Source organism: Nothobranchius furzeri, chromosome 7 (assembly GCF_043380555.1).
Source record: "Nothobranchius furzeri strain GRZ-AD chromosome 7, NfurGRZ-RIMD1, whole genome shotgun sequence".
NCBI classification, from domain to species: Eukaryota; Metazoa; Chordata; class Actinopteri; order Cyprinodontiformes; family Nothobranchiidae; genus Nothobranchius; species Nothobranchius furzeri.
In genome coordinates this window covers 66,739,446-66,750,830 of record NC_091747.1, presented here as the reverse complement: position 1 = coordinate 66,750,830, position 11,385 = coordinate 66,739,446, and the positions used below count along the sequence as shown (strand labels likewise).

Genomic DNA, 11,385 nt, shown 5'->3' with positions numbered 1-11,385 from the left:
TGAGACAGCAGGAAGGTGTGAGACAGCAGTGACCTGTGAGTCAGCAGGGAGGTGTCAGAAGGCAGTGAGGTGTGAGAACGCAGTGACGTGTGAGACCACAGTGAGGTGTGAGACAGCAGGAAGGTGTGAGATAGCAGTGAGGTGTGAGACAGCAGGAAGGTGTGAGACAGCAGTGAGGTGTGAGACAGCAGGAAGGTGTGAGAAAGCAGTGAGTTGTGAGACAGCAGGAAGGTGTGAGACAGCAGGAAGGTGTGAGACAGCAGTGAGGTGTGAGACAGCAGGAAGGTGTGAGAAAGAAGTGAGTTGTGAGACAGCAGTGAGGTGTGAGACAGAAAGGTGTGAGACAACAGGGATGTGTGAGAAGGCAGTGAGGTGTGAGACAGCAGGAAGGTGTGAGACAGCAGGAGGTTTGAGACAGCAGTGAGGTGTGAGATAATAGTGAGGTGTGAGACAGCAGGAAGGTGTGAGATAGCAGTGAGGTGTGAGACAGCAGTGAGGTGTGAGTCAGCAGGAAGGTGTGAGACAGCAGTGAGGTGTGAGACAGCAGTGAGGTGTGAGACAGCAGTGAGGTGTGAGACAGCAGTGAGGTGTGAGTCAGCAGGAAGGTGTGAGACAGCAGTGAGGAGTGAGACAGCAGTGAGGTGTGAGACAGCAGTGAGGTGTGAGTCAGCAGGAAGGTGTGAGACAGCAGTGAGGTGTGAGACAGCAGTGAGGTGTGAGACAGCAGTGAGGTGTGAGACAGCAGTGAGGTGTGAGTCAGCAGGAAGGTGTGAGACAGCAGTGAGGTGTGAGTCAGCAGGAAGGTGTGAGACAGCAGTGAGGTGTGAGACAGCAGGAAGGTGTGAGACAGCAGTGAGTTGTGAGACAGCAGTGAGGTGTGAGTCAGCAGGAAGGTGTGAGACAGCAGGAAGGTGTGAGACAGCAGTGAGGTGTGAGACAGCAGTGAGGTGTGAGTCAGCAGGAAGGTGTGAGACAGCAGGAAGGTGTGAGACAGCAGGAAGGTGTGAGACAGCAGGGAGGTGTGAGACAGCAGTGAGGTGTGAGTCAGCAGGAAGTTGTGAGACAGCAGTGAGGTGTGAGACAGCAGTGAGGTGTGAGACAGCAGTGAGTTGTGAGACAACAGTGAGGTGTGAGTCAGCAGGAAGGTGTGAGACAGCAGTGAGTTGTGAGACAGCAATGAGGTGTGAGTCAGCAGGAAGGTGTGAGACAGCAGGAAGGTGTGAGACAGCAGGGAGGTGTGAGTCAGCAGGAAGGTGTGAGACAGCAGGAAGGTGTGAGACAGCAGGAAGGTGTGAGACAGCAGTGAGGTGTGAGACAGCAGGAAGGTGTGAGACAGCATGAAGGTGTGAGACAGCAGTGAGGTGTGAGACAGCAAGAAGGTGTGAGACAGCAGTGAGGTGTGAGACAGCAGGAAGGTGTGAGACAGCAGTGAGGTGTGAGACAGCAGTGAGGTGTGAGACAGCAGGAAGGTGTGAGTCAGCAGGAAGGTGTGAGACAGCGGGAAGGTGTGAGACAGCATGAAGGTGTGAGACAGCAGTGAGGTGTGAGACAGCAGGAAGGTGTGAGACAGCAGTGAGTTGTGAGACAGCAGTGAGTTGTGAGACAGCAGTGAGTTGTGAGACAGCAGGAAGGTGTGAGACAGAAAGGTATGAGACAGCAGGGATGTGTGAGAAGGCAGTGAGGTGTAAGACAGCAGTGAGGTGTGAGACAGCAGGAAGGTGTGAGACAGCAGTGAGTTGTGAGACAGCAGTGAGGTGTGAGACAGCAGGAAGGTGTGAGACAGAAAGGTGTGAGACAGCAGGGATGTGTGAGACAGCAGGAAGGTGTGAGACAGCAGTGAGTTGTGAGACAGCAGGAAGGTGTGCGACAGAAAGGCGTGAGACAGCAGGGATGTGTGAGAAGGCAGTGAGGTGTGATTCAGCAGGAAGGTGTGAGACAGCAGTGAGGTGTGAGACAGCAGTGAGGTGTGAGACAGCAGGAAGGTGTGAGACAGCAGTGAGTTGTGAGACAGCAGGAAGGTGTGAGACAGAAAGGTGTGAGACAGCAGGGATGTGTGAGAAGGCAGTGAGGTGTGAGACAGCAGGAAGGTGTGAGACAGCAGTGAGTTGTGAGACAGCAGGAAGGTGTGAGACAGCAGGAAGGTGTGATTCAGCAGGAAGGTGTGAGACAGCAGTGAGGTGTGAGACAGCAGTGAGGTATGAGACAGCAGGAAGGTGTGAGACAGCAGTGAGTTGTGAGACAGCAGTGAGGTGTGAGACAGCAGGAAGGTGTGAGACAGCATGAAGGTGTGAGACAGCAGTGAGGTGTGAGACAGCAGGAAGGTGTGAGACAGCAGTGAGGTGTGAGACAGCAGTGAGTTGTGAGACAGCAGTGAGTTGTGAGACAGCAGGAAGGTGTGAGACAGAAAGTTGTGAGACAGCAGGGATGTGTGAGAAGGCAGTGAGGTGTGATTCAGCAGGAAGGTGTGAGACAGCAGTGAGTTGTGAGACAGCAGTGAGGTGTGAGACAGCAGTGAGGTGTGAGACAGCAGTGAGATGTGAGACAGCAGTGAGGTGTGAGACAGCAGTGAGATGTGAGACAGCAGTGAGGTGTGAGACAACAGTGAGGTGTGAGTCAGCAGGAAGGTGTGAGACAGCAGTGAGGTGTGAGTCAGCAGGAAGGTGTGAGACAGCAGGGATGTGTGAGAAAGCAGGAAGGTGTGAGACAGCAGTGAAGTGTGAGACAGCAGTGAGGTGTGAGTCAGCAGGAAGGTGTGAGACAGCAGTGAGGTGTGAGACAGCAGGGATGTGTGAGACAGCAGTGAGGTGTGAGACAGCAGGGATGTGTGAGACAGCAGTGAGGTGTGAGACAGCAGTGAGGTGTGAGACAGCAGTGAGGTGTGAGACAGCAGGAAGGTGTGAGACAGCAGGAAGGTGTGAGACAGCAGGAAGGTGTGAGACAGCAGTGAAGTGTGAGACAGCAGTGAGGTGTGAGTCAGCAGGAAGGTGTGAGACAGCAGTGAGGTGTGAGACAGCAGGGATGTGTGAGACAGCAGTGAGGTGTGAGACAGCAGGGATGTGTGAGACAGCAGTGAGGTGTGAGACAGCAGTGAGGTGTGAGACAGCAGTGAGGTGTGAGACAGCAGGAAGGTGTGAGACAGCAGGAAGGTGTGAGACAGCAAGAAGGTGTGAGACAGCAGTGAGTTGTGAGACAGCAGTGAGGTGTGAGACAGCAGGAAGGTGTGAGTCAGCAGGAAGGTGTGAGACAGCGGGAAGGTGTGAGACAGCATGAAGGTGTGAGACAGCAGTGAGGTGTGAGACAGCAGGAAGGTGTGAGACAGCAGTGAGTTGTGAGACAGCAGTGAGTTGTGAGACAGCAGTGAGTTGTGAGACAGCAGGAAGGTGTGAGACAGAAAGGTATGAGACAGCAGGGATGTGTGAGAAGGCAGTGAGGTGTAAGACAGCAGTGAGGTGTGAGACAGCAGGAAGGTGTGAGACAGCAGTGAGTTGTGAGACAGCAGTGAGGTGTGAGACAGCAGGAAGGTGTGAGACAGAAAGGTGTGAGACAGCAGGGATGTGTGAGACAGCAGGAAGGTGTGAGACAGCAGTGAGTTGTGAGACAGCAGGAAGGTGTGAGACAGAAAGGTGTGAGACAGCAGGGATGTGTGAGAAGGCAGTGAGGTGTGATTCAGCAGGAAGGTGTGAGACAGCAGTGAGGTGTGAGACAGCAAGAAGGTGTGAGACAGCAGTGAGGTGTGAGACAGCAGTGAGGTGTGAGACAGGAGGAAGGTGTGAGTCAGCAGGAAGGTGTGAGACAGCGGGAAGGTGTGAGACAGCATGAAGGTGTGAGACAGCAGTGAGGTGTGAGACAGCAGGAAGGTGTGAGACAGCAGTGAGTTGTGAGACAGCAGTGATTTGTGAGACAGCAGTGAGTTGTGAGACAGCAGGAAGGTGTGAGACAGAAAGGTATGAGACAGCAGGGATGTGTGAGAAGGCAGTGAGGTGTAAGACAGCAGTGAGGTGTGAGACAGCAGGAAGGTGTGAGACAGCAGTGAGTTGTGAGACAGCAGTGAGGTGTGAGACAGCAGGAAGGTGTGAGACAGAAAGGTGTGAGACAGCAGGGATGTGTGAGACAGCAGGAAGGTGTGAGACAGCAGGAAGGTGTGAGACAGCAGTGAGTTGTGAGACAGCAGGAAGGTGTGAGACAGAAAGGTGTGAGACAGCAGGGATGTGTGAGAAGGCAGTGAGGTGTGATTCAGCAGGAAGGTGTGAGACAGCAGTGAGGTGTGAGACAGCAGGAAGGTGTGAGACAGCAGTGAGTTGTGAGACAGCAGGAAGGTGTGAGACAGAAAGGTGTGAGACAGCAGGGATGTGTGAGAAGGCAGTGAGGTGTGAGACAGCAGGAAGGTGTGAGACAGCAGTGAGTTGTGAGACAGCAGGAAGGTGTGAGACAGCAGGAAGGTGTGATTCAGCAGGAAGGTGTGAGACAGCAGTGAGGTGTGAGACAGCAGTGAGGTATGAGACAGCAGGAAGGTGTTAGACAGCAGTGAGTTGTGAGACAGCAGTGAGGTGTGAGACAGCAGGAAGGTGTGAGACAGCATGAAGGTGTGAGACAGCAGTGAGGTGTGAGACAGCAGGAAGGTGTGAGACAGCAGTGAGGTGTGAGACAGCAGTGAGTTGTGAGACAGCAGTGAGTTGTGAGACAGCAGGAAGGTGTGAGACAGAAAGTTGTGAGACAGCAGGGATGTGTGAGAAGGCAGTGAGGTGTGATTCAGCAGGAAGGTGTGAGACAGCAGTGAGTTGTGAGACAGCAGTGAGGTGTGAGACAGCAGTGAGGTGTGAGACAGCAGTGAGATGTGAGACAGCAGTGGGATGTGAGACAGCAGTGAGGTGTGAGACAGCAGTGAGTTGTGAGACAACAGTGAGGTGTGAGTCAGCAGGAAGGTGTGAGACAGCAGTGAGGTGTGAGTCAGCAGGAAGGTGTGAGACAGCAGTGAGGTGTGAGACAGCAGGGATGTGTGAGACAGCAGGAAGCTGTGAGACAGCAGTGAAGTGTGAGACAGCATTGAGGTGTGAGTCAGCAGGAAGGTGTGAGACAGCAGTGAGGTGTGAGACAGCAGGGATGTGTGAGACAGCAGTGAGGTGTGAGACAGCAGGGATGTGTGAGACAGCAGTGAGGTGTGAGACAGCAGTGAGGTGTGAGACAGCAGGAAGGTGTGAGACAGCAGGAAGGTGTGAGACAGCAGTGAAGTGTGAGACAGCAGTGAGGTGTGAGTCAGCAGGAAGGTGTGAGACAGCAGTGAGGTGTGAGACAGCAGGGATGTGTGAGACAGCAGTGAGGTGTGAGACAGCAGGGATGTGTGACACAGCAGTGAGGTGTGAGACAGCAGTGAGGTGTGAGACAGCAGGAAGGTGTGAGACAGCAGGAAGGTGTGAGACAGCAGGTAGGTGTGAGACAGCAGGAAGGTGTGAGACAGCAGTGAGGTGTGAGACAGCAGGGATGTGTGAGACAGCAGTGAGTTGTGAGACAGCAGGAAGGTGTGAGTCAGCAGGAAGATGTGAGACAGCAGTGAGGTGTGAGACAGCAGGGATGTGTGAGACAGCAGTGAGGTGTGAGACAGCAGGAAGGTGTGAGTCAGCAGGAAGGTGTGAGACAGCAGTGAGGTGTGAGACAGCAGTGAGGTGTGAGACAGCAGTGAGGTGTGAGACAGCAGGAAGGTGTGAGACAGCAGGAAGGTGTGAGACAGCAGTGAGGTGTGAGACAGCAGTGTAGCACGGTGGATTGTGGCTACATAATATTAAATCTATGAGATGTGATGTTCCATATAAATATAAATGATCCGTCTGATTGGTGTTGTAATGTTTGCTCTAGGGTTACTTTAGGTATTCAGGGAAAACACTTCATATTAGATCAGAGTCAAGATTATAATTTATAAAAATGTGTTTATCTTTCTAAACTAATGATCCTACAGGACACAGTATGAATGAAATGATGGAATGTGAGCTGGATGTTTGCGTAGTAAAACCTTTTTGTTGTTTGGTTTTCCACAAATTTCACACTCGTTGTGTGCATAAGAACTCTTTATAAACGAGGCCCCAGGACCCAAACACAAAAACACAGGAGGGTTTACTTTGAGCCTGTGGCGACTCCAGAGATGTTTTTCTGCAGGTTCTATGAAGGAGCTAGTCTTTTTATTGAGGGTGTTATGAAGGAAGTGGTCATGTGTACCTATTGTCCTCTAAAACACCTTCAACACTAGCAGACACACATGCGTGCACAACACCTCAACAACACCTGAAACAATCATTAATATACATCATAAACATATGAACAATCACTGACTTTTCCATGAAATCATAAACACATACAGCCACACAGAAAACCATCTATAGTGTTGCAAGGTTAGCTAACGTTAGTGTTAGCATTTCCAGCGGCTAAACCCTGGACTGCTGCGGCGTTTGAGCGTTGACGCTCTTCATCCAGATCCGTAGGTGTTTGTGGGTCTGAGATAACTTCCAAACATTCATTCGTTTGTGACTGAACCCGTGGAAATGTGGGCAACAAAACCCGATCCATCGTACCGCTAGCTCTACCTTTCACTCGTTCACAGGTGGAAAATGATGTCAAAGGTTAACATCAATTTCCTGTTTTGGTTTAAGTTTTTACTATCTATATGATAATTTACTGATTATTTTTGTTTTGTATGTTAAATATTATCACATCCACATGTTAAATTAAAATTAAATTATAAAAAAAATAATCTTATATTTACTTGGGGGCGCTATGGGGGTGCGGGGTAGCATTAGCGCCCCCTGGCGCCGCCACTGCTTTGAGCAGCTGGAGCAAAACGGCCAACTTCTCTGTAGCGTGGCACATGAAATGTTTAATGGGGAAGACGTTCAGATAAAAGTAAAAACGAGTGGACTCACAGCAGCTCCAGAGAGACCAGGCCATCAAACACTCCACCGGGCAGCTCCGTGATCTTATTCCCGTACAGAATTCTGCACACAGAAGTAAAAAAGGAGAGAGACCCGGGCTTCAGAGAGACACAAGCTGTAACAATAATAGTACATGTTATTTAAAAGCGCCTTTCTTTACACCCAAGGACACTTTGCAGCAATGGGAAAAAATAAACAAGATCAACACAGAAATATACAAAAACACTAAGATGTGAAAATAAAAACAATGAAATTCAAACTAGGTGCTAAAAGCTTGTCTGAGGAGGTTTTTTAGACACTTTAGACAGGTCAGGTCGGTTGTGCTGAGGTCTACACGTGCAAACACAGCAGACCAGCAGACCAGCAGAACATCGTTCACAGAAAAGGAAAACAGGTTTGTTGCAGGACTCAAGACTCACAGAGAGTTCAGCGCTCGGAGGCCGTGGAAGGCATCAGGAGCTATCTCAGATATCTGGTTGTTACTCAGGTCTCTGCAGACAAAACCAGGATGAAAAAGATCAGAAACATCTTCAGACACTTCTGATGCAACTACAGTCTGTTTCCACCTCACAGCACCAGTTCATGACCCAAAGGAGCAACCAGCTACGAGAGACCAGAGACCAGGACAAAGGTTCAGCGTTCAGACACTTGAGGGTTAGTCTTCGGAAGGGGGACAATAAACCTAAATGTTTCTGTACAGCAGCAGAACTGATGGCTACTTCCAGCAGGATAATACCCGTCATACAGCTCGAATCATCTCAGACTGGCTTTTTTAACATTACAATGATTTAGCTGTACTCAAATGGCCTCCACAGTCACCGGATCTCAGCCCAGTAGAGCAGCTTGGGGATGTGGTGCAAAGGGAGATTCGCATCATGGATGTGCAAACGACACATCTGCAGCATCTCCGTGATGCTCTCATGTCAATATGGACCAAGATCTCTGAGGAATGTTTCCAGTACCTTGTTGAATATATCCCACGAGGGATTGAAGCAGTTCTGAAGGCAAAAGGGGGTCCAACCCGGTACTAGCAAGGTGTACCCAATAAAGTGGCCAGTGAGAGCAGACCTCATGTGGTTCAAAAAACTTCTATCAACAATATTTGACTCTAAGTAAATGTGTCTAAATTTAAAGGTTATAAAAGTAATGAGCACTGGTTTGTGCTGTTCTTCATGTCCTAGCAGGCATACGCACGTTCTTATTAACACATTTAAGTTAATAAAACCCAGTTATTAGTGAAATATGAGAAGGATTTTTTAATGAGATAACTTAACAATGGTTCTTTGATTTGAGAGACCAGGTTTGGGTTCAGTTTGGTCTGGACCTCCAAGTCCTGGCTCTGTTGCCACATGTCAGTGGCCGAGGTCAGGGTTTAAGGCACACCTCTTCCACCAGCCTGGTGCAGTAATAAACCAGCCCTGAGACCCTCTGAGAGAGAAGGAAAACCACCGAACCGCACAAAGACACAAGGACACCTGGAGACGTAAACAAGAAAACAGACGAAAGCAAAACCACAAAACGGATCAAGACGTTGTTGTGGACAGACTTTTCATTCCTGAAACGTACAAAAGGTATGTGGCTGAAATGTGTTCATCACCTGTGACCTCTGAAGATCTTTGATTGGTGACGATATCCAAGTGTTGCTTATCTAAATCGTATGTTCTGTGCTGTCGACAATCCACCAGGGCTGGACGTTACACCAGAGAAGATCTGACGTTCAGATCAGCCGACGCCGTTTACAGATCACCTCGCGCTTGTCTTGGGTAAAGATCGCGACTGCAGGAGACTCATGTGACCTTGGTGGCCTCATCAGGGACTCCTGTCAGTGTGTGTGTTCAGACAACACTGTATAGCCCCAGTTTCACATGGCTCTCCCCCAAAATGAAGAGGTTTTCTATGGTTTATATGGCCTGTATGCAGGGGTGGACTGACTATCTGGAGCACCGGGAGCCGGCCCGGTGGGCCGCCGGCCACCGGGCCGGTCTGACATTTATTAAATATTTCATTCATTCATTCATTCATTCATCCACTCGTTGACTTCGTCTTTCTCTCTCGCCCTCAGATTTCTTACAAATTGGGCCGGCCAATAGGTTACTGAGGCTAGCAGTGTGTTGGCCACACCAAGATGTATGTTGGTCTGTTAAACAATAAAACACGGAAGGATGCTTTCCCCCTTCCCTGCACTGAGGAGTCATTGGATGCTCTTTCAGGGGTCAGTGGTTTTCCACCATGGATTTGGCTAGTGGCTACCATCAGGTTGAGTGACTAAGCATTTGAGCCTTTTGAATTCCAGAGAATGCCCTTTGGTCTATGCCAGGGGTCGGCAACCGCGGCTCTGGAGCCGCATGCGGCTCTTCCATCCATCTGATGCGGCTCTCTGTGCTTGTAAAATAATGAATGGATATTTAAATAAAATGCTTTATATTTTACTGCATTAATTTTACATCTGTATGTCAATTCTAAATGTAAAGATTGTCTGCGTAAACCTGAACAGGCCCAACCCGGTCTTACTGTGAGACCGGGTTGACGCGTCACGCTTGTGCGTAATCATAGGCGCTTCCTGAGCTGACGAGGACGTGAGATTCTGGGATTCTCCTCAGACGGCTCCTGGATGTGTCGCCACATTGGAGACAGGAACAAGCGCTATTCAGCCAAAGTTTCATCATCAGGGAACATTTTCTAAGTGACAAGTCTCTCTGAGAGACCGGGTTTGGAAAACGCTCGCTTCAGTGGGAGGAATCTTCCCGCATGCGCTCTGGTTCTGCGACGCGCTCCAAGCCCCTCTCCACATCTTCAGCTCGCTGTGTACCTTACGTACACGCTGACAGCGAGCTGCACTGAGCAGTGTCCAGCTCAGATGTTCAGATGGGAATCTTTTCTTGAGTGGTTTAGCTACATCTGCGATGTGCGAAACGAATAAAGTGTCAGTTCGTCTGCATGCGTCGGGGTAATTCTTTCTATTCTTTCTCCATCAAAAAAAGGTAAAATACGGGAACTGTCCGGTCAACACAAGCCCTGCTTTTAACTGTTCTGTTTTCTTGTGAAAATCGTTGCAAAGAGATAAAACTAAACTGGATTACCAGCAGAACCAGGCACACTGCGCCGTTATCTCCGTCGCTGTAAATGAGGATCTTTTCTGACCTTCCCCACCTACAAAGTTTAATTACAACAATCAAACGTGACAGAGCCTGGATTTGTATTCTGAACAGTCTAAACATGTTTTAAAAAGAAACGTATGACAAAAGTGGCACCTGCTCAGTAAAACTGCCAACAGGGAGAAAAATATCTAAATATTGTAGCACAGACACAACTTCTGGATCCATTTTATACAAACGGTTTTATTGATTATCTTCTGTTGAAAGATAACTTTGACGTACACGAGCGACCGGTATTGGCTGCTGTCACCTGCTGTGATTGGTTAAAGCAGCTCTCTGCTGTGGCTCCCAGTGTTTACTGTGGGAAACACGTAATAATGGCTCTTTGATGGGAACAGGTTGCCGGCCCCTGGTCTATGCAATGCACCCAGTACCTTCCAGCAGCTGATGGAGAGGATGTTTGCAGACCAACATTGCCACTCACTGTTGTTGTACTTGGATGACAATGTTGTCTTTTCTTCTTCAGTGGATGATCATCTGACTCGTTTGGATTTGGTTTTGGGCCGATTGCAGCAACAAGGGCTCAAGGTCAAACTGGAGAAATGCAGATTCTTTCAACGCCAAGTACAGTGTCTGGGTCATGTGGGGTCAGCTGCTGGAGTAGCCACTGACCCCAGGAAGCTGGCTGCAGTGGCTGAGTGGCCAACACCAAAGACAGCACCAGAATTAAGATCATTTTTAGGGTTTGCAAACTACTACAGGCGGTTCGTCAAAGGGTTTGCTAAAGTAGCAGCCCCTCTCCACCAGCTGGTGACTGACCTCACAAAAAAGAAAAAACGTGGTGGGAAGGTGGCTTTAACAGATGAGTGGATCGCCTGGACCGAAGCCAGCTTTCAGGACCTTAAAGCACGGTTAGTGTCCTCACCAGTGTTGGCGTATGCTAACTTCAGTATTCCCTTCATCCTAGAGGTGGATGCCAGCCATGAGGGACTGGGAGCAGTCGTCTCCCAGGAGCAGGGGGGTAAAGTGAGGCCTATTGCCTATGCCAACAGAAGTCTCTACCTGGCTGAGAAGAACTATAGCTCAATGAAACTTGAGTTTCTGGCAATGAAATGGGCCATGACACAAAAATTCAGAGAATATCTTCTGGGCCAAAGGTGTGTGGTGTGGACAGACAATAACCCCCTCAGTCACTTAAATACAGCCTAGCTTGGGGCTACAGACCAATGTTGGGTGTTGGAATTGGCCTTGTTTGACTACACAGTATGCTGTCGTCCAAGTCGCAGTAACCAGAACGCCAATGTACTGTCCAGACAAACCCTCCCTCCGATGGAAGTAAGGGTAGAACCAACCCGATCTGGAACGGTTGCATC

At 49.5% G+C, this 11,385-nt stretch overlaps 1 protein-coding gene across 1 annotated transcript in view; it reads right to left on the bottom strand.

The window, feature by feature from the left end:
• Window positions 1–11,385, bottom strand: part of slit1b (slit homolog 1b (Drosophila)) — a 111,466-nt gene that overhangs the window by 53,675 nt on the left and 46,406 nt on the right. Inside the window, exons 11-12 of the mRNA XM_054751886.2 lie at window positions 7,337–7,408; window positions 6,909–6,980 (exon numbers count right to left, since the gene is read on the bottom strand). Of these exons, the coding sequence (XP_054607861.2) occupies window positions 6,909–6,980; window positions 7,337–7,408 (144 nt within the window). The remainder of the gene's footprint in view (window positions 1–6,908; window positions 6,981–7,336; window positions 7,409–11,385) is intronic.